The sequence below is a fragment of the Podarcis erhardii genome (genome assembly GCF_964252035.2).
Source record: "Podarcis erhardii genome assembly, chromosome: 15".
NCBI classification, from domain to species: domain Eukaryota; kingdom Metazoa; phylum Chordata; class Lepidosauria; order Squamata; family Lacertidae; genus Podarcis; species Podarcis erhardii.
In genome coordinates this window covers 39,150,549-39,177,072 of record NC_138505.1, presented here as the reverse complement: position 1 = coordinate 39,177,072, position 26,524 = coordinate 39,150,549, and the positions used below count along the sequence as shown (strand labels likewise).

At 44.1% G+C, this 26,524-nt stretch overlaps 2 protein-coding genes across 3 annotated transcripts in view; both read left to right on the top strand.

Annotated features, from left to right (window-relative positions):
* Positions 1-23,281, top strand: part of BCL7A (BAF chromatin remodeling complex subunit BCL7A) — a 29,421-nt gene extending 6,140 nt beyond the window's left edge. Inside the window, exons 2-6 of the mRNA XM_081842301.1 lie at positions 2,487-2,568; positions 7,279-7,375; positions 13,920-14,087; positions 18,286-18,407; positions 19,402-23,281. Coding sequence (XP_081698427.1) covers positions 2,487-2,568; positions 7,279-7,375; positions 13,920-14,087; positions 18,286-18,407; positions 19,402-19,476 — 544 coding nt within the window. The 3' untranslated portion in view covers positions 19,477-23,281. The remainder of the gene's footprint in view (positions 1-2,486; positions 2,569-7,278; positions 7,376-13,919; positions 14,088-18,285; positions 18,408-19,401) is intronic.
* Positions 23,282-25,445: 2,164 nt separating this feature from the next.
* The window catches only part of MLXIP (MLX interacting protein), a 60,207-nt gene continuing 59,128 nt past the window's right edge, over positions 25,446-26,524 (top strand). For both annotated transcript variants that reach the window (XM_081842241.1, XM_081842240.1), the window contains exon 1: positions 25,446-25,933. In XM_081842241.1, coding sequence (XP_081698367.1) covers positions 25,461-25,933 — 473 coding nt within the window. In that variant the 5' untranslated portion in view covers positions 25,446-25,460. The remainder of the gene's footprint in view (positions 25,934-26,524) is intronic.

Genomic DNA, 26,524 nt, shown 5'->3' with positions numbered 1-26,524 from the left:
TGGCTGAATAGGACATACTGTTCAGTCGTACCTCGGCTCCCAAACACCTTGGGAGTCAAGCGTTTTAGCTCCTGAACGATCGAAAACCGGGAGTTTTCCAGTTTTCGAATGTTCTTTCGGAAGCCGAACGTCCAACGGGGCTTCCATGGCTTCCTGCAGCCAATCAGAAGCCACGCTTTGGAAGTCGAATGTTTCAGAAGTCGAACAGACTTCCGGAACGGATTCTGTTTGACTTCCGAGGTATGACTGTACTGGGACATAGTGTTTCTATTCCATATCCTTACCAGTATCTCTATTCCCTCGTTCCCTCAAACCCAAAGAACCGTGCAGCTAACACTGCATGCTCAAGGGGACTTTGGACTTGTATTTCTTAATAAAGCAATGGGAAACTGCTTTTGAATCTTGAGGAAGTTTTGTAAGAGGTTTGTACTGAGAGGCATGGGATACTCAAAGAAGAAGACGTTAGTCTGCTGGGCACATCTCAGGCAGCTTGTTAAATCTTGTTTTTTTCAGCATATGTAGACCTGAGTTCAGTGCTCTTGATCATCTACATTAGTGGTGGGGGACCTCTAGCCTGGGGGCCAAATGTGACCCTCCAGGCCCTTGTCACTCTTCCTAGCCACACTGTTCACTGCCCCTTCACCTCCTTCTGGAGTGTTTTTGCCTGGCTGGAATGTGTCCTGGAGCCCTGATAATGTCTTCTGCTTACCTGGAAAGAAGATAGAGAGGGATGTGTGAGTGTGTAGACTAGCCAATGGGTAAAATAGCTCCCCCTTGCACTGGCAGGTGACCCCCAGATTGTTGCCCACAAGGGAATGTGTCTCTTGGGCCAAATAGAGTTACGTCAAATCAACATAATTAAATGAAGACACTCAAATATCAGGGATAACTTTCACTCTAGATTTTTTTTTTAAAAAAATACTAACATAGGTTTCCTCCTGTATTCTACAGTTGATCGAGTGAAGATGCTGTTTGTGGCTGCTTTGAGATGCTAACAGGTATATTGAACTTTTGGTTTTCAAATGCAGCATCTCTAATACATTGTGGAACAGATTCCGTTTAAATGTTGTTTTTATAACTAGAAATACTTACACAGGTGTCTTGTGTTCAAGAGAACAGCGATAGGTTCATTCTTCCATTGGCTTAATTGCTTAATTACATTACACATGCAGCCTTATGTAAACTGCTGAAGAGCTCTTTTTTGATTAAGTGGTCTATAAATTTTGTTAAATAACAAATTACGTTTAGAACTCAAGTCAAGTCAAATCCGTTTATTGTGAGGACCATGCCTGTGCACAAAAATCAACACTAAAATCAATAGTTAAAAATATTAAAATTCATTACATACTATGCCAACAAAACCTTCTTCCCACAAAGTAGAAGAGGAGGAAAAACGAACAGCGAGTTAAACAGACGATGAAGGGGTCTTTACATTGTCGTTCATAAATCTTTCCCTGGCTTTCATGGCCTTCATCACAAAGACCGCTACCACATGGGTAATGCGTGGGTTTGCATCAACTAACAAAAATTTTACTCTATCTTCAGGACTGGTTATAGAGATGGGTATAATTTGCAGCAATGCGTCTCTAAAGCCCGAGTAAATGGGGCAATAGAGGAAATAATGTGTAAGATCCTCTTTAGTTTTCATAAGGCAAGGACATAAACGATGTTCAACTGGGGTTTTTGTGTATCTACCGGTCAGATAAGCAGTTGGCAATGTCTGAAACCGTGCCATGGTCATACGGAAATTTAATGGGGTGCTTCAGACATAACACAAGACAGTGGTTTGGCATTGATTGAGTGAAGAGTGAGCAGTTTTTGGTTTGGGTGCCTCACGTGAAGTGATTACATGGTTTGAGGCATACCAGGTCTTGCTCATTTGCCTGAACTGGCAAGCTCTGGTTTAGCATTTGAGTTTCATGTGTCATGTATCCTTCCAAAATTTTCCTTTCTAAGCCTGACAGCCTCCCATTGTAGAAAAGCTCTCAAGCTGCCACCAGCTGCTTGGATTTTGCAGAGGGGATTGGAGGGCATACCTACACTGCCATGTGGTATTCCTGTCTCTAGGAGTTTGGAGTTAGTTGGTGTACCTTTATACTTTGAGAAACACTTAAAATTGATTTCGGTTACGTTTCCCCTCAAATTAGATATTATCTGCTGTTGGTAAATGACCAAAAGATTGTGTGCAGTGCATGTGCTCTCTGAAAGGGTAGATCTCTCTCTCTCTCTCTCTCTCGCTTTGTCACTTTTGCTTGTTGGGCTGTGCCAACAAGAAGCCTCAAAATGGCAGAGGTATCTGCTGGTTTTAAAAGATAGCATGTCTCCTGTATTAAATGCAGACAACTCTACACATCATCGTATGTTCTCAGGTCCCTAGAGAACATACAACCAATTTGAATAGGTTGTTACAGACCTTCCACAATATATACTTCCACGTCACTTTTTAATGTGCTATTTTGAAACTAACATGTGTTATCTTTTTGTAGGGAGAAGAAATGGGTGACAGTTGGTGACACATCCCTCAGGATTTACAAATGGGTACCAGTAACAGAGCCCAAAGTAGATGATGTAAGTATTTCAAGCAGTGTTAGAAACTGAGATATAAAAGCCAGGAGCCGAATGGCTCCTTGAACCTGGCTTATAGGTGCAAAAGCAGCATGGCTAGTTGTCGTCTGCCCCCCTCCCAATGCAGCAGCACTTTTTATTTTTTTATTTTTAAAAACATGAACTAATACACAGTTCAGTGACACATTGTTAATTTCACATGTTTAATAGCAGTTCTTAATTGGATACCACGGTTAAGGGAGGTGGGTGTGGGTGGGCTGAAATGACATGAATACTTTACAGTTTGTTTACTTATGAAAGCAGTACCACAATGGAGTCTCTTGTGCATATCAGAAGGCTTCAGGGAAGTAGCATAGAAAAAGGGGGATAGCAGCTGCCCTAGCTCTTCTGCAGTGGAGATTTATTTCAGGCTACTGGAAATCTCAACTTGGTCGCTAGGTGGTACTCTTGAGTTGCAAAAACTACTGGCGATGGGTTAATTTCGAACACTGATTTCAATATGCCTTGCATATAACTGGAGGAAATGCATAATAATCTTCAGAAAACAAGAAGATTGACAAAGTTTTGAAAAAAAGCTAGAAAACACATAGCCTCTTGATTAGGCTTGAGTGTGCTTGTGTCTAAATAGGAATAATGGGAGCACATTTTTCCCTTCCTTTTGGGCTTCTGTCTAATCATTTCGTTTTAAAATATCAGAAGCTAAAAAGAATTCCTGTTGGAATGAAACTTGCAAAATATTGTATTGCCTAGTGTCAGCGCTTAATTGGAATGCTTGCATCAGAATGACTGTTTGCTGTAATCGTAACCACTTTATTAATGTATTTAAAAAAAAAACACAAAAAAACACTGGCTATGAGATCTCCAGAACTGGTACCTAACATGCAACTTTACAATTAATGATACATTAGCATCATGGAAAGTTTATTTTAAAGTCAAAAGTTTCCTGGAAAGATACCCTCCATTTTTCATTATTGCTATTCTGTCTATGCAGAGGCGTTTAGAGATTGCAGTGTTGAAAATTGCGTCCTTTAATCATTTTGTAGGCTGTGTCTACAATACTGATTGCATAGCTATGGTGCTTGTGTGACTGCAACATTTTCACCTGTTTGTCTCAACAGACATACACAAATGCGGGTAAGAGCAAAAACCCCAACGTGGAGTCAATGCCTTCTGTAGCGATAGGCTGTCATCTGGCCATCTGCTTGTAATTTTTTAGAGTGTTGCCTGACCCTAATGCTCTCATCTCTGAGCCCTGCCCCTCTCTTTACCCCCTTTCAAGCATCTGGCTTCTCATTCTCTCCGCAGGCACTGTGTGTGCTTTGAGAGCAGTGCATCTGTCACTTTCTCCTAGGAGACCAATTACGTCACCTTCTAATTGAAAATGCAGCATCCTTTCTCATACATGGATTTTTCACACGGTTGATGTTATCATCCCTCACTTGGTTTTTTTAGCTTCTGTAGCGCTGTTAGCATTTGAGGGAATGGATCGTGCTCCATGTAGCATCTGATTAGGTTTGTGGTTTCACGTTGATCTTATTGTTGTCTGCACCAGCATATATAAGAATACTCCCCCTGCCCCAAATTGGATATCTTTAATTATTCATTTAAAATTGTGTAATGGTATGAACTATAAAAGAGTAAATTAAATCTGAGTTAAATACAAACATGTTAAAATAGAGTATATTTTATATAACCTCCTAGAATTTAATCCACAACTTTCTGTAAAACATATTGACCAGAATTAAGTGCATTAAAAGTGGTTTTCCTATAGAAGGAACAAGCTGCTTGAACTCTAGCATTCAAAAGACTGTGAGATATAGATATAGATACATTCATAAAGTATGTAAAATGTATATTTATGTATTATTTTTAAAATGCAGTGAGAGAGAGATTGGATTACAACAAATTGTGGGCTTGGAAATGGAAACCAAGAACAAGAAAGCTATGGCAGGTGTAAGATCTAGCTTCAGAATCACCCTGAAGCTGTTCTTTATTTCTCTGAACTTACCGCACTAGTCTTACATTCCTTTCTTAAGCCAGTTTCATGTTCCTCTCCGCTGCAGAGTTCATTGGATGAACTTTATACAGTAATTGTAGATTTGGAAGGACCCCAAGACTCATCTAGTCCAACTGTCTCCAAGGCAGGAATTGCAGCTAAAGAATACCTTACAGATGGACATCCAACCTCTGTTTAAAAACCTCCATTGACTTTCTGAGGTAGTCGGTTCCACTGTTGACCAGGTCTTATATTCAGAAGGTTCTTCCTAATATTAGGCAGAATTTCCTTTTTTGTAATTTGAATCCACTGGTTTGGGTTCTCTTCTCTGGAGTAGCAGAAAACAAGCTTGTGCCATCTTCTATGTGACAGCCCATCAGATAGCTATCATATCTCCTCCCAGTCTCCTCTTTTCCTGGCTAATCATACCCAGTTCCCTCAACCGTTCCTCATAAGGCTTGGTTTCCAGACCCTTGATCATCTTGGTTGCCCTCCTTTGCATACATTCCAGCTTGACAATATCCTTCTTAAATTGTGGTGTCTGGAACTGGACACAGTACAGGCAGAGACTATTTTAGGCACATCCAAGATATGCGTGACTATGCATGTGTGCATTGTGCCAAACCTGAAAATAACACAAAAGCACCACAAAAAGGGGTGGAGCTGAGTTTTTGAAGGCTTTTCAATGATGTTTCAAATATACACAATTTCACTTAAACATGTGGTGCTTTGGAATGTAACCAGTGCATAAATGGGGAGTTACCTGTACTCCAGGTGGGGTCTGACCAAGGCAGACTTGTTGTCGTGTCCGACTCTTCGTGACCCCATTGGACCCTAGACTTCTGTTGATGCAGCCTATGAGAAACAAAAGGAGAAGCAGCACCATGTCCCTTGTCCTAAACTATTTGGAGGAAGAGCAGAAGAGAGATTTAAATAGTAATATATGTTTTAATGAGGCAAGCTCTGCAGTTTTTGCTACTAGTTGTGAAAATGTGCAGCTTTATTTCCCATCTCACAGTGGAGAAGAGTATTTGAAGTTTTAGGAATACAGGAAGCTGCCTTATACGGACTCAGATCAAGGTTCTCTTCTTGCCCTACCTGCATACAAAGTAACTTCTGAGTTATGGCCCTTGACCCAAAATATTTTGGCATTAGTCTGCAGGAAAGTGACATTGTCCAGGTCTTTTTTGCAAATACAATGAGATGATCAGAAATCCATGATTTGAAATAATTACAGCCATACCTTGGAAGTCAAACGGAATCCGTTCTAGAAGTCTGTTCAACTTCCAAAATGTGAAACCAAGGCGTGACTTCCGATTGGCTGCAGGAAGCTCTTGCAGTCAATCGGAAGTTGCGTCGGACGTTCAGGTTCCAAAGAACGTTTGCAAACACTCCCTTCGGGTTTGCTGTGTTCGGGAGCTGCAAGGCGTTCATCAACCAAGGTATGACTGCATATGTATTTTAACTATGGTACGACATATGCAGTTTAACTCAAATTATGATCAAAGAGTTCTAAGCAATATATTCTGTATCATTTTCTAAAGTTGTGAATATATATGTATTAAAGACATTGTATAGCTAAAACATACCTTCCTTACTAGGATTTTCACAGTTGTAAATAAAATATGTTAATTGTACTTTTAACTTAGGAAGTTGTGTGAAGTGCAGATCAGAAGCTTGAGTCAAACATTGGTCCCCCCCCCAATAGGTTTTTCCTCCTCAGTTTAAATTAAATAAATTTAAATTAATACACCTTGGTCTCATCAGACTGGAAAATCAGCATTGATAATCACAAGCATCTTCAACAGGATGTAATTGGACAACCTTTTCCACAGCTGTCATGGCTGAAGGAGAATTCATGTCCTTGCATAGAATCATAGAATTGTAGAGCTGGAAAGGACTCTGAGGAACATCTAGTCTAGTTCCCTCCTCTCCCCTTCCGTCTCCTTGGGAGTCCTCCGGCCAGCTGATGCTGCCGTCTCTGAGCTGCCCTGCCCCAAATAGGGGTGCCTCCTCAAACTGACTCACAGCAACCTGGGAACCAGCCCCAGAGGCACCATTTGCCTGGAGAACTTGTAGCCATGGCTGCTACAACAAACAGCCGCACAAGCCTTTGGGAGGCAGAGCTGTTAGAGGGCATCAGAGGAAGGGAGGGAAGGACAGAGGGACAGACCAGTATTGCCTGTGGCACCCCTGACCATCATTCAAGGCACTCTGGTTGAAAACTACTGGGCAACACCATTTTGGATCCTGCTTCTTTGATATCAATACAGTGGTTCCTCTGGTTGCGAACTTAATTTGTTCTGGAGGTCCGTTCTTAAGCTGAAACCGTGCTTATCCTGAGGCGCACTTTCACTCATGGGGCCTTCCATTGGTGCGCGATTTCTCTTTGCATCCTGGGGCAAAGTTCGCAACCAGGAGCAGCTACTTCCGGGTTACCAGAGCTTGTAACCTGAAGCGTTTGTAACCAGAAGCGTTCATAACCAGAGGTACCACTGTATGTCATTAATTGATTAAAATCAGTGGCACTGAGGGATGCTTGGTTTGCACTGTTATTCAAGAGATGCTTAAACTAAAGTTTCAGTTCATAAAACAAACCATATTTAGTAACTGGGAATTGAACCTTGGTTGAATGGGGAAAAGTACCAAATCCCTGATCATTGGACCTTGCAGTGGAGGCCACATGATTTCATGACTTATTTTTTTCCCCTTCTCAGAAAACCAAGAACAAGAAAAAAGGTAAAGATGAAAAGTGTGGATCTGAGGTTACTACTCCAGAGAACAGTTCTTCTCCTGGGATGATGGATATGAATGGTGAGTAGAGCAGGGAGACAGTTCCAGCTTCAGCAGCTGCAGGTGTGGTGGGGAGAGGGGCCTCCAGACATGGCCGCTTGACTTCCACATGGATTGATAACCAACATTGGTTTAGTATTTGGCTATATAATAGAACCCACATGGGCATGGCTGAGATCTGGGGTCCCTCCTGATGCTAGTATCACCAGACACAGTTGTGGACCACTTTTTGAAGTGTTTAGCACAGGCATAGGCAAACCCCGTCCCTCCAGATGTTTGGGACTACAGTTCCCATCATCCCTGACCACTGGTCCTGTTAGCTAGGGATGATGGGAATTGTAGTCCCAAACATCTGGAGGTCCGGAGTTTGCCTATGCCTGGTTTAGGAGATTAAACAGTATAATCTAAAAGGCTGCTGGACAGCGGCTGCTTCAGAGAGAGAATTTTTCAGGCTGGCTTTGTGTTGAATTGGTGCTGGTAGGTTTGGTAATGGTTGGCTTTCATCTGGCATAGAAAATGAAGCAGTAGGAAGGGGAAATATCATTTGATAAGTAAGGTGTAAGGGAAGGAAATCTTAGCATTGTTTCCATAAGCTGAAATGAAGCTTGAAGCAAGTTATATAAAGCATTTGTGAGTGATAATTAATTTTGATCTCCTACATTTCTGAATTCAGATGTTCCATACCCAATTTTCTTTAAAGCATAAAACATTGGATAAGATCTGAAAGCAGCAAGGCAGTGCATGGGTTCAAGGACTTCCAAAGTCAGTGTGAGGCCTGAGAGATTTTTCCTCGCTTAAAAGAAGGATGGGGATGTCTCCCCGATCTTGCTGTGAGCTTGGGATAATCTTGTCTTGCTCTTTCGTGAGACCGGGGAGATTCATTTGCCTTTCTTCTGTCCAGCAGAGAGCAAGGGCTGGTTCTTCCATCATGCTGGGCCTCTGAGGCACTATTGAGTTCTTCCAAGACAGGCAAAACCACTCCCTCTCTCAGGAAGGGGTAACACTGGAAGAAACTGCAATATTTGACTGGCGATAAAAGCTCAGCGGAATTTACGGTCCCTCTAGATTATTTTGGATACTACCCTCTGGCATATTGACTCAAAGCATTTTTAGAAATAGCCTGCTCAGCCTTCTTTTGAAGAGATTGTGCAGCCTTCCTAGGTCACCTCTCCAGTTGCTAGACCATGGTTGAGAATAAAAAAAAGGTAAAGGTACCCCTGCCCGTAGGGGCCAGTCGTGTCCGACTCTAGGGTTGTGCGCTCATCTCACTTAAGAGGCCGGGAGCCAGCGCTGTCCGAAGACACTTCCGGGTCACGTGGCCAGTGTGACGAAGCTGCTCTGGCGAGCCAGCTCCAGCGCAGCGCACGGAAACGCCGTTTACCTTCCCGCTAGAAAGCGGTACCTATTTATCTACTTGCACTTAGTGGTGCTTTCGAACTGCTAGGTGGGCAGGAGCTGGGACCGATTTACTCTTCCTTTTTTGCATGAAAAACAGTTAAATAAGCACACCGTAGCAATGTTCTGAAGAACATGGAATGTTGTTTTTGGAAACAGCATTTCATCTCACTTGATGCACTTGTTTCATTCTGGTTCAGTTTTGTTACCTTGTGAATAATACTGCTTCAGATTCTCATCTGATGTCAGAAGAGATTCTAGGTCACATGGGGGTGCTTCCCTGCTGTAATATGTGTCCCTGGAAAGCCTTCAAACCTGACAAAAGAGAGTCTGGAGAATTAAGGTTTTCTCTCCAGAAGCATGTACTTGACAGATTAACACTTAAAGTGAGTCATTAAATGTTACCATGGCTACCATCAGTGGAATCTGTAATTTTCCAATTCTGGATGTCTTGGTGAGAGGCAAAGTAGGTAAGGCGATAGCTTTTATTAGCCAGCATCTTTCATCAAGAGTGTGGGGAACCGTTGAAACTCCATGGAGGAGTTTTTCAGTCAGTAGCTATGACCAATCCTCTTTCTTACCTATATTAAATTGCCCTGTATTTTATTTGAGCATCACGTGAAGCTGTCCTTATGCCGAGTCAAATCATTGGTCCATCTCACCCAGCAATGTCTCCCATAACTAGTAACTACTCTTTAAGATCTCAGACCCTTGGGTCATTTCCACCACCTGCTCCCATATTTTTCTAGCTGGTCATGATTAGGATTAGATTTAGGACCTTGTACAAATAAATCATGCATTCCGCTACTGAGGTATGGATCTCCCCATATTCAGTTGTGAATCCTTTCCCTAGGAGAGCTGCACTTAACCAGGGTGGAGTGGAATTGGTCCTCTTTGCTATAAGCAAGTTCAGGCATCTGGAGTGGGTCTAAATCTCTCTGGCTAAGTGCATCCATACACAGCCATGTAGCGCTGACTAGATGTTTTTTGGCATGAATGAAGGATGAATTTGCCTGAAATCTAATTACCTGCATTTACCTTGGTGCAGATTTGATTGAACTAGCCATTTTAGGTGCATGCCGTTGTCTGATGCAATTTAGGAGATGCATCTGGATTTTACTCCATAACTGTGATCTCCTTCAAGTGGCTTTTTAGATGAAGCATTTACCCCATGAATGAGGAGCTACTAACTTTCGTAGCAGCCGTGTTTCCTGTGCATCCCAGTATTTGTGACTGTCCTTTTGTCAATAATGGTCAATGCAGTTCATTCCTTGCATGTACAGTGGTGCCTCGCAGGACGAAATTAATTCGTTCCGCAAGTTTTTTCTTCTTGCGAGTTTGTCGTCTTGCGAAGCACGGTTTCCCATAGGAATGCATTGAAAATCAATTAATGCGTTCCTAGGGAGACCGCCTTCAGACCAGGTCCGGGGACAGTCTGTCCCCGGCCCTCTTCTGAAGGCTGGCGGGGGAAGAAGGACTTTTCTCCCCACCACCAGCCTTCAGAACAGCCTTCTGAAGGCTGGCGGTGGGAAGAAAAGCCCTTCTCCCGCCGCCAGCCTTCAGAAGAGTTCCTGCAGGGCTGCCTAGGCTGCGGATAGCAGCCTGCTGCCCAGCGCGAGGGGCAGACACCTGCAGCTTGGGGAGCCCTGCAGGACTTCCCCACAGGGCTCTCCAAGCTGTGGATAGCAGCCTGCTGCCCGGCGCGAGGGGCGCTCTGCTTCAGGGGCGCGGGGCAGACATTCGCAGCTTGGGGAGCCCTGCAGGACTTCCCCGCAGGGCTCTCCAAGCTGCGGATAGGGGCTGCTATCCGCAGCTTGGAGAGCCCTGCGGGGAACTCTTCTGAAGGCTGGCGGGGGAGAAGGGCTTTTCTTCCCACCGCCAGCCTTCAGAACAGCCTTCTGAATGTTGGCGGTGGGGAGGAAAACCTTCCTCCCACCGCAAGCCTTCAGGACAGGTCCGGGAACAGAGGAGAAGGCGCGCTGCGCTTCCCCGCTGTCCCCGGAGATTTCCCTATGGGCTTTCGTCTTGCGAAGCAAGCCCATAGGGAAATTCGTCTTGCGAAGCCGCTAAAAATCGGAAAACCCTTTCGTCTTGCGGGTTTTTCGTTTAGCGAGGCATTCGTCTTGTGGGGCACCATTGTATAAGAAAGGGAAGAAGGAGCAAATCATGAAAGAAGGACTAGCCAGCACTTGCAGGGAGAAGGTCAGGCGGCTAAAGCACAAAACAAGCTCAGGAAAGCTCATCTAAGAAATGGTTGAAGGAGTTGGGTATGTTTAGCCTGGAGAAGAAAAGCCTGATAGGTGGCACGATAGCCATCTGCAAATATCTATAGGGTTTTCACATGGAAGATAGAACAGGGTTGTTGTTTTTTTTGCTGTTCCAGAGGGTAGAATCCGAACCAAAGGATTCAAATTACAAGAAAGTAGATTCTAAACTTCTAAACACTAGAGAGAACTTTCTGATAGTAAGAGCTGATTGCCAAGTCTAACTTGGAAGGTGGTGGACTCTCAGTCAATGGAGGCTTTTAAACAGAGACTGTATATCACGGGCGTCAAACACAAGGCCCGCGGGCCGAATCTGGCACGCCGGACCTCGTCATGTTGCCCGTGTAGCCGCCAGCCCGGCCTGCCCGCTTCCCCCTGCGAGGCGGCGCACTGTGGGCGGGGATGGGGGGCTGGAAGGCAGGCGGTGGAGAAAGCGAAGGCGCTCCCTTCCTGCGCCGTTACTCGGCCGGCCTGAGAGAAAATTTCTGAGGCAGCGGCGGCCTTTGTCCAGGGTCGGGGGGCCATGGCGGGACTTTGCCCTCCCGGCGGCCTGGAGCATCTGGAGCTGGGGCGGCTGCGGGACCCGCCGGGCAGCAGCGGCAGAGTCGTCGTCGTCGCTCCTTCTCCTCCCCCTTCGTCTTGCTCGCTGTCGCCGCCACTCTCGTCTTGCTTGAGGCAGGCCTGGAGCCGGGACAACCCGGGCTTCCAGCCCAGGAGGAGGCAGGCGAAGCAGCCAGGGCGGCTGGTGGGAGCGTGGCGGCAGGGCCCATGCTGCAGATGGCCGTGGTGGAGTGGGGCCGAGGAGGGGCGTCTTCGCCCTCGGGAGGGCCCGCCGAGAGCGGGAGGCAGTGGAGGCGCAGGCGGCGCTGCAAAAAGGAGGAAGGCGGAGGGGAAGGCGAAGGCCAGTGGCCAACACCGCGTTTCCCTCACGAGGAGAAGGGCGAGGAGGTTGCTGAGCCGCCGCCGCCGCCGCCTCGTCTGGGCCAAAGGGATGGCACACTGCCTGCGAGGTGAGTCACCGCCTGGCCGGGCCCTTCCGTCGCCCTTCCTGCCTCGCATCTCTCCTGTTTCACCTTATTACTTTTATGTTACTCGCGAGTCTTCTGCTCTGAAGACAGATGCAAATAATCCGTTCAGCTCCTCTGCAATCTCCTTTCCCACCTTTAGCACACCTTTGATTCCCTTGTTGGCCATAGGCTCTACCACAGACATGTCCAAAGTCCGTTTCGGGGGCCTAATCCGGCCCCTTCGGCAGTTTATGGGGTAAAATCCTCAAAAAAAACCCTCAACAACTTCAACCCTAAAAGAAAAAAAGCTCAACAATTTCAATCCTTAAAAAAGCGCAACAACTTTGGTTGGCCCTCAAGGCCCTTCACTTCATCAAATCTGGCCCTCCTTGAAAAAAGTTTGGGCACCCCTGCTGTATAGCCATCTGTCAGGGATTCTTTATCTGCGATTCCTGCACTGGAGCTTTGGGTCCCAACTCTTCAATTGTATGATTCTATGTCCAGATTCTGTGGCAGTGGAGCAGGTAGGACATGTGCTTGAGGGTGGAAAGAGCACTTTCCTTTGTTGTAATTGTGAGCCAGCTCGCACTATGTTTGCTCTCTCCCTCCACCATTCCTTGGAGAATTTTGCTATAATGTGAGTAGCGTGACATCAGCATATTATATAGTCATATTTTTGACAAGAATAATAAGTATTGCATGACTGTACTGACTATTAGCCAGTATGAAGTCCCCATCAATACCACAGATTTAGAATACCTTGTACATCACTTAAGCTTCCACTTTTAAGAAAATGGATAAATCCCAAACTTTAGGCAGCTTCTTTCAGCTTTCTCTGCATATTCAGACAGCCGGGAAGAGTCAGTGAACAGATTATTGATACTTGAAGTACAAACTAGATGCAACAGAGGCAGCCATGGTTGCTTTTCTGCGACATTAAAATGATCTGCAAAAAGATCTCTCAAGTAATTCACCCTTATATTGGTCTAGTTTGAGTTGCCAGCATAGATACAGTGGTACCTCGGGTTACAGACGCTTCAGGTTACACACTCCGCTTACCCAGAAATAGTACCTCAGGTTAAGAACTTTGCTTCAGGATGAGAACAGAAATCGCGCGGTGACAGTGCGCCAGCAGTGGGAGGCCCCATTAGCTAAAGTGGTCTTCACGTTAAGAACAGTTTCAGGTTAAGAATGGACCTCTGGAACGAATTAAGTACTTAACCAGAGGTACCACTGTATGGATTTGATATGGAATACTGGGAAGTGTCAGAAATGTAGACATGCAGCATCTTGCTGCATAATATTTTCATAAGAAAAAAAGTTATCACCCTGCAGTTTGCCTGGCTGCCAATAGGTGGGTATGTCAAGTGCAATATGACAACAGAACAGCAAACAGGCATACAAGCAGGTGTCAGATGGGGGTTGTTTCCAGAAACTGTCCTCCTCTGCTGCCATTCTATACCTGACACAGCAATTTTGGTCTCTGCACCTGCACCTGGGGAGGAAGAAAGCAGCTACAAAGCAAGATGGTTGTTGAGGAGCTGCCTTGGCAGGCAAGCAGCCTTGGGGCCAAAAAGGAGGTTACTGCAGAATACTTTATCCTCTTCACCCCCCTCTCCTCCATGAGTGGTGGTTGGGATCAGAGTGAGCTGTGAGGGGATTGGGAATAGCAACAAGAGTGAGTGGGTGGATAGGCAGGGGTGTGGGGAGTTGTGAGAGGCTGTGGTTGGCAGGGATGGGCAAAAGGAGCGGAGCCATGAGAGGCTGAAGAATTGAGGGGATGGGGGAGTTGGGTGAGGTGGAAAGGGGTGGAGAGCTTGGCAGGTCAGCAGCCCCTAACATGTAAATACAATTTTGGGAATGTTCATCGCTTTCACCAAGCCTGTCTCTTATTTACAGATGATAACAGCAACCAGAGTTCCATAGCTGATGCTTCACCAATTAAACAAGAGAACAGCAGCAACTCTAGCCCCCTGCCAGAGCAGAACTCCACAGGGCAGGCAGATGGCCCTGGAACAAAATCTGACGATACTCAAGCAGATGCAAAAGAGGAGCCTGGTTCAGAAGGTAATTCATGTACAAATCTTCCTACTCATAACTGGTAGGTAAGCAGTTGGCATTCCATGTGCACCATATAAACTTCATTTGTTAGCAGACCCGCTGTGTCTCCCACTTGAGAAGGAGATACAGTGGTACCTCCGGTTGCAGATGGGATCCATTCCGGAGGTCCGGCTGGATCCCAAGGTTTTCGCAACCGGAGAGACTGCTTCTGCGCACGCGCGCATGACAAAAACTCAGAAATATACTTCCAGGTTTGCCGCTTATGTACCCTGAAGTTTACATAAGCGGAGGGATATGTAAGCGGAGGTATGACTGTAACTATAATTTAAGATCTGTCCTCCTTCCTACTGCTTTGAAAACTGACACTCCGTTTTCACTTTACATTTTGCTTTCATTGACCACATTCACACAATGCTAAACCATGGTGTAGTTCTGTGTGGACGAGCCTCCATAAGACCACGGAAAGTGTTAGACTCATAAGCTTCTCTTTCCTTCCATGCAGTCAGGGAAGGACTTTTCTCAAGTGTAGGCATGCTTTCAACAAATCCTTGGCTTAGTGTTACATAGAAAATGGGGATTGTGATTTACAACAAACAATGGTTAACTGCTAAACAACTCCAAACCATATCTTATGAGGCTGGCTTGTTTAACTAACCATTGTTTGTTATAAACAAACATATACATTTCACTAACCAGCGAATAGATAATTTGAAAGCAAAAGTCAGTGGAAATAGAGTGGTACCTCTGGTTGCAAATGGGATCCGTTCTGGAGGCCCGTTCGCAACATGAAAAGCCTGCAACCTGAAGTGTGGTATCTGCGCAGGTGTGCTGCGTGATTTGGCGTTTGTGCGCATGCGCGAAGCGCGATTTAGTGCAACTGCACATGCGCAAGCAGCAAAACCTGGAAGTAACCCTTTCCGGTACTTCCAGGTTACTGCGGGACGCAATCTGAAAAAACATAACATGAAGCAAACGTAACATGAGGTATGAGTGTACTGTTCCTGATGTGCTGCTTGTCTACGTAGTGCTGTTGTTAACCCTTGGCTTAATGCAAGCGTGGGGAACTTGACCCACCCACCCACCTGCCTGTCAAATTATGTGCCATCTGGTCATTCAGATTTTTAAAATCTGGAGCATGCTTAGAGTTTCTTCCTTCTTAAGTTTGAATCCAGGTTGCGACTGCAAAGATTCTGGCCAAAAGCAGGAATTGCATTTGGCACTGAATTTTAAATTTCAGCAGACATCAGCTCCACTTAGTTACTCCAATCAGGAGTTTAAATTGAAAACATGCTGAATGCAAGTGCTGCCTGCCGAAGAGCAATTGGGAGCACACTAACGTTAAGGCTTCTGCCTGCTTGCAGCCATAGCTTTACCTACTCACACCTGGTATCATATGGTGTCAGGTGTGGGCTGGGGGTAAAATGGACTGCTGGCTCATATTTGACCAACAGACTACAAGTTCCCTATCCCTAGGTTAGTGATACTGTATATGCAAACAATAAGTCATTCTCGCTTTGTGTAATTACTGTTGGAGATAAATTTTCACTGGGCTGAATGTAAAGTACAGCTCAGTTCTGAAAGCTGTTCACATTTACTCCTTACTTTCAGATAGCTTTATTAAATTACCTGACTGCTTTAGTGCCAGTTCCAAAAATATATATTTTGCTCCATCTTTCTTGACTCCTCTGCTGTCTTGAATTCAGTTGATTACTTTCTACACGATTACCTTTATATCTAAGAACTCACTGATTCCATTGACTCACTCTCTTCCTACCTGTTTGCTGTTCTGATCTGTCCTCTCCTTCTCGGTTGAGATCCCTGAGGGCTCTGTTATTAGCCCTGTATGCTTGTCTCTCTAGATACGTTAGCCCCGTGTAGGCGCACAGTATTCCATGGTGCCTGTTATGCTGATGGTACCAAGCTTTTCCACTAGCTCAGAACATTCTACCTTCATCCAATTCCAATTCTCCAAGTGCTTTTCTGTTTCTGCTCGGATGCTTCATAGGGGTCTCAAGATGCCTAGGACTGAACATCTTGTCTTTTCTCTCAGCTAACATTCCCATTCCATTTATACTTCATAAAATGTTTACAATGTTTGATTGTAAAAAACAACAACCTCAGAGCAGTTTCTAAAGAGAAAAAAATGGCTGTAAACACAGTTTAAAGCATGGGTAGGCAACCTAAGGCCTGGGGGCCGGATCCAGCCAAGTCACCTTCTCAATCTGGCCTGCAGACAGTCTGGGAATCAGCGTGTTTTTACATGAGTAGAATGTGTCCTTTTATTTAAAATGCATCTCTGGGTTATTTGTGGGGCATAGGAATTTGTTCATCCCCCCCAAAAAATATAGTCCGGCCCCCCACAAGATCTGAGGGACAATGGACCGGCCACCTGCTGAAAAAGTTTGCTGACCCCTGGTTTAAAGCATTAATAAAAAACAAAATAATAAAGGAAAAGCATAAATCAACATTCTACATTTCTGACTAGGCATGTCTCAGCAAAAATGTTTTTAACAGGCTCCAATAAGAGTACAGAAAAGGCGCCTGCCTCATGTCAATAGACGGGGTTCCTATCATCAGATTGGGGGCTAAATTGAACCTTAAAGCATGCCTTATAAAATGCACTCATTCATAAAGTAAGCTGTGACAGCTCTTTTAACTTTCATAGTTCAACATTTATTATAGGTCAGATAATATGGATGTAGATTGATTCTTCCTCTATAGAGGAAAGGTCTAAATTATTAAGTTTTAAATCAGAAAATGCAGAAGGACACCTTGTTCAGGTTTTGGCAGAGAAATCCACACAGTTTTTCTTAACTTGTACAAAACTGCATCTATTTAGGCTATGTCTTCTGTACATAATTTTTCAGATTCTGAATTTAGATTTCTCCTGTATGTGATAGTAGGATGACAGTTGCTTATAAGTTTATAAGCTGTGGCTGGATTCCTGGGTAGATCCAATTATGGAGCATGTGTTTAGCAAGTTGCATGAAATACAAAAGCCTTTCATGTTATGAGATACTACGGTGTGTACTTAAAAACCCTTTTAATGCAAATCTAGCCTTTAGTGTTATCAGGTATGCTTAGGTATGCTTTCAGATCAAGCTCTTACGTTGCAGCCTTGTGGATACTGGAGGGGCTTACACCCACACCTTGCAGTGCTCTGCTAAAGGCTTTTCCATGTCCCATAAATATTGTCTGGATCCTTCCCCATATCCATGTGGTCTTGGCCTCCCTCTAGTGGCCAGCTCAAGATTTCATTTGTATGTCGCTTGAAGAAGAGGAATCAAGGCTTTTTATCCCCACCTCTTCCGGCAACCCCTCTCTGTGTACATCACCCTGGGCAGGTGGCACATTTTCTGTGTGCAGGAATTTGGATGGACTGGGAGCGATTTTGGCACTTTGCTTCTCTTCCGAAAGAAGCCCTTTAAGGGAGGAGACATGATGTGTGTTTTCTCTAAAGTGTGCGCTCTCAACAAGTTTGTGGGAGTTGCTGCACCACTTTTTCTAGGAAAAAAAGCACTGATAATAGTAATAATTCATTTTTATACTGCTTTTTAGCCAAAGATCCCAGAGCTATGTACAGCATTAAGAACATAATTTACACAGCATCATAATGACAACATAATACACAGCATCATAATAAAATAATAATCATAACAGGCCCCATTTAAAAGTCCATAGATTGCTCCAATGCCAAGCATCCTTGCATTCTAATCCAAAAATATTATGTCTCCCCTCTAGATAAGACAACAAATCTGTAAGTAGTCTATAGCTGGGTGGAAAACAGATTAGCAACCTTGGTTAGCTTAATTGACTTTAAAGCCCTTTTTAAAGTTGGGTCAGCACATCTTGGAAAACATAATTTAATAGCCTGCTATCTGCACTTTTAATGCCTTAAAGGTGTTCCATCTTCATTCCATATACAGAAGGAAATACTTCCCAAAATATGCCATCTATCTATCTATCTTCTAAGAACAAGTAAAGTGCATCTTTTTCTTCAAAACTATTGTTTGGCAACATGCAAATTTATGCACATTAAATAAACTAAAATTAATTTACTTTGCTATGGAGGTTTGTATGTGATGCCAATAAAAGGTTTGATGATGATAAATTAATTTAGTTAAAATCTCTAATTTGGTGAGAACCCTAATGAGAGGTACTATAATACATTGGTGATTCAGTGCAACCTTCTTAACTCTTTCAGATGCTTCTGATGAACAGAACTCACAATCTTCAATGGAGAATTCCATGAATAGTTCAGAGAAAGTGGAAACTCAACCTTTGGCAGAAAATGATATAACCACAGATGCATCTAAAAACTCTCAGGTAATTCAAAATCATAGATAAGGAAAGAGGTATCGTCAACAGTGCAAATGAAAGTTTGACCTGTCTTGTCTATTGGATTAACATCTATGTGTTCCATGCTTTCTAATTCTGTGAATGCTTTGATATCTTTCCACTTGAACATTGACAGTGAGCTGTTGTGCTTTGCACTTGGTCTAAGCAGCAAGTTGTCATTAATATGGGAGAACTTGTTAAAATATTTGAAGTACGTTCCGTAGTAAACCGTGATGATCCTTCTAGTAAATTGCTAGGTGATCCTTTTAGGACTGTATGTTCCTTTTCATGTAAAGTTTTAATAGGCTGGAAAGATGGTAATGTCACCAGTTTGAAGTGAACAAATTACGGCAAGGTAAAGCAGCATGTACCTTTTCTTCTAAAATCCCAGCCAGAAGGTATGAAGGTTGTACTCCAGCCTCGATTATCTTCGGAGTCCTCACATTATCCCTTCTTTCCCTATGTGTCTGGGAATTGATATAGCCTTAAGAGTCCACAAGCTGCAAATATGTCTCCCAGGTGCTTACTGATACTTGTCTTAGTATGCCTTGCAAGGATCATAGAACTGTGGAGCTGGAAGGGACCCAAGAGATGTCTAGTCCAACCCCCTGCAATGCAGGAATCTTGGCTAAAGCATCCATGACAGATGGCCATCCGCCCTCTGCTTAGAAACCTTCAAGGATGTAGAGTCCACAACCTCCCAAGGGGGGACTGTTCCACGATCAATGAGCTCTTATTGTCAGAATGTTTTCTCACATGTCTTGGTGTGTGTGATCTGACGGGGTGGAGCTATAAGGTAAATGTGTGTTGCCATTTTGGGAACTAGCACTTACATGGGTAACTATGATGGCAGCTTTCGTGTTGCTTTGTGGCCATGACACTTGCTTCCTGGGGTTCTCTTGTACCTCTGGAGCACAATAACATTATTATGCTTTTATTCAGTACTGATGCTGATTATTCTTTTCTCTCTCCTCCTGTTAAGGACTCTGAAGGAGTGCCACCTTCTAAAAAGATGAAAGTAGAGGCTCCCTCTCAACAAAACATTGATGAAATATAGACACTAGATTTTTCCTGGCCAGTTTTTATGTAAGGTACATCAGTGGGCTAAATTATATAGAACAACCATATTTACGTATATTCTCTTGGATGAGGACAGAACTCCTATAAACTTTTCAAGTTACCAAGCAAAAATCCAAGAAACCAAGCAAAGGCATAATCTCTTCAGACACTGAAAACTTTTCTGTGAAGCAAAACGTTGAGAATTTAAGTTACTGTCTCTGAAATGGTTGGAGTAAACAACTCAGGAGGGGTCTACGCACTGTTTCTAATGTCAAAATTACAATTATGTTGCTGCTGTATTTTATCACATTCTCTATTTAACATTATAAGATATTTAAGGATGGTACAGGTCAGGTCTTCTCATGTGAAGTTCATCCTTCTGATGTGATGTCTGCTTTTTTCTTTTTTTGTGTGTGCCTTGTGTTCCAAAACAAAAAAACAAACAAAACCAGTGCTAATTTTTTAAACTTGTTTTTGACAGTTCTCTCCTCTGCAGAGTGGCCTACGGTTTGTACAATGCCATATAGGAAATTTTTCATTGTGTTTGTTTGTTTGTTTCTATTTTATACCCTGGTGCTTACTATTTTAACATAAGAGCTATTGTGAGAGAAATCAGGAAGCCATTTTCACTGTTGGAGTCCAGAGAGAACCATACAGCTGACACTTGATTTTTCTGCATCCACAGGGATGACTTATTTTTAATGCACCAACTTGAGCCACCAAGACCCTCTTCTGGCAACTTCCACAGAAATGCATGCAAGTTACACAGCTTTGAATAATTTCCTGGTGGCATGCCTCCCCTTGGCTGAATAATGTAGTCTTTTAAAACAGATATACCTAAAGTGAACATGCTCTGCTGTTTACTTAAATTGGTGCTGGTTTGGAAAAGTATTGAAGCAAATTATGCATTTTAAGTACTAGATCTAGGTAACTTTATCAGAGTCTTTTTTAAAAAGTGGGTCAACTATAAATACAGGTACAAATAGGCATATGTGTTATGACAGATGTAGTTTTGATTGAAATGAATTTCATTGTACTGTTCTTTTACAATCAGTTTACTGATACTCCAGGCAATACTGTACTTGAGGCTTACTTTTGTTTCAAGAGTAGCTTGTAAATACAGTCTTGTTACTTCCATAATCTCTTCTTCAGACATCTCTCAGTTTTTGAAAAGTTCAGTTTTATTTCTTGCATGTTTGACTTGGCAGGAGGCAATGTGTAAATCCTATCCATGCTACACGGCCATTGAATATGCTGAACCATCTATCCATATCAGATGCTTTGATGCTACTTGTAGTCACCGGTAGAACCACACAGTCGTGACTAATTCCTTTTGAAATCAGTGCAACTTTAGTTGTAACATTTTAGACATTCCCAATGGGGCTTAATTGTGACTAGAACTTGATGGGTTCGTCTTGTTATGTTTTGCACATCTAAAGAGGTGTTGAGTCCTTAAAACCTCCATTTGATGGCTGGGGAAAATATGTGTGTGAATGGAAAACACAGAGGTGGCATAAGGAAGCAATGAGTCTTGATAACTACGAAACTGCAACCTGCAGCTGTAAATGTGGTTGCATTTAATTTATAATGGAAGTACTGGGTGACCTTTTTTTTAAAGGAAAACAAACCTGCCTCCAATCAAAACACTGCATAAAAGTCACTTACTAAGCTTTATTTCTGATTTCTCCAGCGGTGAAAATGGCTTGAGCTTTTAACTACTGTATTGCATTTGCAATGAATTCCGAGAAAAGTTAGAAGAGGTGGAGGTGCCAATTCTGACCTTCCATCACAACATTTGTTAAGCTGCAAAGAAACTGGCTATACACTCAAGGCTGATATATTTTTTATGTTGAAATAAACATTTTACATCTCATCAAAATTAAAATTGGTTGCAAATTGTTCATGAAAGCAGTGTGCTCCCTCCAAAGTCTCTTTGTGCTTCGGTCACAAAATTCATTTAATATCAGAAAGAGGTGTTATATTTGCACAGTATACATAAATGGTAAACTGATTTCCCTACCCCTTGAATTGTGTATCTGCTTCAGAAATGTGAGTAATGACTGGTTAAATGGCAATCGGTATGGACATTAAAACCATATTTAACCAGGGTTCGTTTTTTGAAAACATATTGGCTGATCTATGACATAGACAAATATATTTTTGAACTTTAAAAAATTGTAATTATGTAGCTTTTAATTGATCAGTGCTAAAATGTCAGTGGGTTGGAAACCACTGTTGATATGTTGTCATGCCCAGTAGTTGCTGTCTGTAGAAGCTTCAATTTTGTGGTTGTGTGTTTTTGATTTGTTTTACACAGTTTCCAAGGAAGTAGATAGGCTTTTTAAATTTCAGAGCTGAATCCTGTACTTAATAAAATATAAATAGCACTAAAATACCTCAATTTTTTTCATTAGGTAGAAATGTTTATTGGCATTACTGACACTGATAAGCTTCGTGATGAAACTGGCTTCTTAATTCCTACTGTACTTTCTTTCTTCAGTTATGTGTCAGCCATTCACTAAGGCCTGCTGCCGCCACACAATTCCCAGAGTCTTTCAGTTGGGCTTGCTTGTGCTTGACTTGTGAATTGAGACCTGCAAATGAAAGATTGGGTGGCAGTAGCCTTTGATGAAGTGTGCAATCGTTTTGCTATTCCATGACTCAAGAAAAAGAAAACCAGCATAACCACAGTGGTTAGTGGCTCTGCTTTGATTTGCAACATTAGATATTTGAATCCTCTGCCAACAAATAGGGGTTGGAAAAAGCAAATGGAATTGGACTCCTTGCACCCATTAGTGTCAGTCTGCACCCTTTTATCAGGATAGAGGAGGATCTTGATGCTATCTGGTATGCAGAAATTTAAAAACGTGCACACTGTACCTACTCTGCCTTTTGATAGGCCATTTGGATGTGCAGTTAAAACACATTTTTAATGCTTGAAAGTTATAGTTTAAATTCAACCAGCAAGGAAGGGATCTTGCAACCTTTGAGATTTGGTACTGGGTCCAGCTTCTTGGTTTGCTGCCATCTTTAGGGATTTTGTTTTATGGGCTTGCATGGAAAAGCCTGTATTGATAGCAGTGGGGAAGGGGTGAGGAGAGAGAGCGAGTCAACACATCTTGCATCTCAGTGACTGGAAATTCTCAGGCAGGCAATAGACAGTGTCCACCACACACACAGCTGTGCAATCTGTGCTCATTTCAGCGGAGGTCATGCAGCATCAGTGGTTGGTGGGTTGAATCTGACATTTTTTTTTAGAAATAGCGTGAATATCAAGAAGTGCTTCCTTATCAACACTCTGGGCATTTGGACACTCAGTTACTCTCAAACTACATCTGTATACATAAGCTAGCAAGGTAGCTGATCTTTGTGGGTTATGGGGTGAGGAGGCAGGCCTGCTAGCTGGGCAATTTACACAGTCAAAACATTTTATAGCAGAACTGTTCATTTTGGAGTTCTTATGGGTGGGGGAATAGTTGTTAACATTCCAAAAAGTGCTGGCACTTAACAACAACAACAACAACCAATCGGTGAGGCAGCATAAAAATTACTGGCTTTTGTGGTAGCTTGCTTCATACAGAAACATTGTCATGTTTTAGAATGTTCTTTATATCTAAAGCCCTGCTAGAAGGTGTAAAGAATTTTGTGGGTTTATTTCATTACCTAATTGTTTTTCCATCTTAATGATTTTGTGTGTTGTACAGCAGTATCATTTTTCACTTATTTATTCCATCAGTAGCTATGGTTTGTACAATGTACAATGGTTTCATTAAAAAAATAAACTTTAAAGTCACAACACAAAATGCTGTGTGAACAATCTTTTGAATAAGAAATTAGTTGATTCAAAAGTTTGAGTGTGATAGCTTTCACGTGCCTTAGGAAAGGACTGTAGAAAGCAACATACAGCAACATTATTTGCATCCAGAATGTCCTAGATTCAGTCTTTGGCATGTTCGGCTGGGAAGGAACCTGGTCTGAAAAGCTGGTGCCATTCTGTATATGGTTAACTGAGCTAGATGGGCCTGTGGTCTAGCTACATTAAGGCAGTTTCCTGCAGTCTAAGCACTTGATAGTAAGGCATTTATCCCAATGGGACTTCTGACTAAACATACCTAGGATCTCAGTGTTGACCAGGCCTATAAGGCTATCTGTAGGTTGGTGGTACAGCTGACAAGTCTTTTGTGTTGAAAGCTTTGGGGGACTAAAACTGGTGCTTTAATAAATTACCCTTTGAGGTGCTCTAAGCCAGTGTTTCCCAACCTTTGGCCTCTAGCTGTTTTTGGACTACAACTCCCATCATCCCTAGCTAGCAAGACCCAGTGGTCAGGGATGATGGAAATTGTAGACCATAAACAGCTGGAGACTAAAGGTTGGGAAACACTGCTCTAAGCCACTATTTCCCTTTCCTTTTTGCTGCAAATAGACTTAACAAGGCCACTTCTGTAGAACACTGTCCCATGAGTTGTGGCACAAACTTACTGACAACTGGAAGAGGTTGCTTTGCCAACACCACTCCTCCTAGTGAGACACTTAAATATTTTATGTAAGTTTTATGTGTGCCACCCTTCACACAAGCATACTTCAGGGTGATTCATAATAAAAAATACAATAAAATAACAATATTTAAATACTACAAATAAAAGCACTTTCCACATTCATAATGGCAACAGGACCTATTCACACAGCAGAAATAAAATAGATGGAATTCTTTGGCCAGGCAAGATAGCTTATCCCCCACCCATAGGATCTTTTGCCCTAGGCCAACAACCTTCCTGTGTTCTAATTTAGCTGGTGTCTTTTTTAATCTGGCTGAGTTGTGTCTTACTAAAGCAACATTCACACCATGCATTAAAGGTGCTATGATTCCACGTTAAACAGTAGAGTGTTCCCTCAGAGAATTCTGGGAGCTGTAGTGAAGTGAGAGTGGTGTTTCCCAACCTTGTGCCTCCAGCTGTTTTTGGACTACAATTCCCATCATCCCTTGCCACTGGTCTTGCTAGTCAGGGATGATGGGAGTTGTAGTTCAAAAACAGCTGGAGGCACAAGGTTGGGAAACACTCCCTCCCAGAGCTAAAATTCCCAGTTTCCTGGCAAGTGGGGCCAGGTGGGGGGGAAAGAGAACTGTAACTTTAATGTGGAATCCCAGAGCTTTAAATGTATGATGCGGATGTGTCCAAAGTCCTACTTTGAGCAGACCCATTAAAATGGACGGCGCTAAGTTAGCACATTCTGCATGCCCATTCTCCCCTCCCTGCCTCAAAGAGCTCTGGGCATGGTAGTTTCCTGAAGGCTTGCGGGGAGCTGCGAGCCCATGAGGGGTAAACTACAGTGCCCAGAATTCTCTGCGGTAAAGACACTGCTTCGAATATGCTTTAAATGTAACGCTGCGTCTCCTCCTGTATCAGTGGGGCTGCTGGCAATGATAGGAGCCAATTCCAATATAATATTTGAAGGCCCCCCCCCCCCCCAGTTGATGAGCATTGCCGTTCAAATGTGGTGTGTGACCATTTGATTATGTGGGGCGGAGTTTTACCCCCCCCCCAAAAAAACCAATTTATTCAAGCTGCCCCCCCCCCCGCAAGCTGGCCAGTGTGTTTCCATCTACAGTCGCTTTTCTGGTCGCGGGGAGTTCCAAATGTGCCTCTGGCTGGCGAGGTGATGGGTCGGCTTTGTTCGTGTTGCTTGTGTGCTGTGAGCCGCCCTGGGATCCGCGGAGGAAGGGCGGCATACACCAGTCTAAGAAACGAAACAAATCCCTATCGGCCGCCTTGCTGCGTGAGGCGAGAGCTCGCCGCCTGACAGGAACGAGGCCGAGCAGCAGGGCGCGCTCAGCCCACCAGGCTCCCCGGCGCCCCGCTCCGCCCCTTCCCGGCCCGGCCGAGGTGGCAGGCGGGGCCGGAGGCGGCCGAGGAGCTCCACTCGGCCGCGCCGGGCCTGACGGGGCAGACCGAGCCGGCGGGGGCGGCCCTCTTTCAGCTGGTGATGGCGGCCGGCGTGTTCCTCCGGGCGGGCCGCTTCCCGGGGCTGGAGGCGGCCTCTCCCGCCCCGGCGCCCCTGTCGCGGCGGGCGGAGGCGGCCGGGCTCTCCTCGTCGGAGGACAGCGAGGACGAGGTTGGCGGCGGCGTCGTCGGCGGTGTGTCGGCGGCCCCTCGCGGGCGCTGCGGAGCGGCGGGCGGCCGGCGCCCGCGGGCGCCCCCGGGCAAGCGGCCGGGCGTCGCGGCGCAGATCATCCACTCGGGCCACTTCATGGTGTCGTCTCCGCACAGCGAGCACCCGCCCAAGAAGGGCTACGACTTCGACACCGTCAACGAGCAGACCTGCCAGACGTACCGCTTCGGCGCGGCCGCGGGGTCCGGCGGGGGAGGCGGCGCGGCGGGCGAGGGCGGCGGCGGAGGCCGCCTCAGCATCGACGCCTCGCTCACCAAGCTCTTCGAGTGCATGAGCCTCGCCTACAGGTGAGGAGGGGGCGCCGCCCGGGGAAGGCCGACCCTCGGATGGAAAGAGGGGTGACAAAATAATAATAATAATAATAATAATAATAATAATAATAATAATAATAATAGCAGCAGAACAACAACAACAATATAAATATAAATAATAAATGCCCCGCCCACCCGACTGGTTTGCCCCAGCCACTCGGGGCAGCTTCCAACACATATAAAAAATGTGAAGAAAACATTAAACGAGAGAAACCTGCCTTCTGAAGGGTGCAGAGTTACTTATGGCCTTGGCTCAGGGGGTCCCATAACTCCAGACCCTCCAACGTTTTCCCTATGAAAATAGGGATGTCCTGAGGAAAAGAGGGTCATTCATTGCGGGATCAAATCAGAAATCAGGATGGCTTCTGTGAATCTGGGAAAATAGGGACCCTCGGAGCGTCTGTTATTTATTACTGCTACTGATCTTATTTTGGCTAGTTGGAGCAAGCCTTGGTTTGTTTGTTGTCTAGTTTCCAGCCACTTACAACAACAACCTGGCGTGGTTATTTATTTATTTATCTCATAAGATTTAAGCACAGCTCCACGGTTAAATTTCTTTCTTTCGCA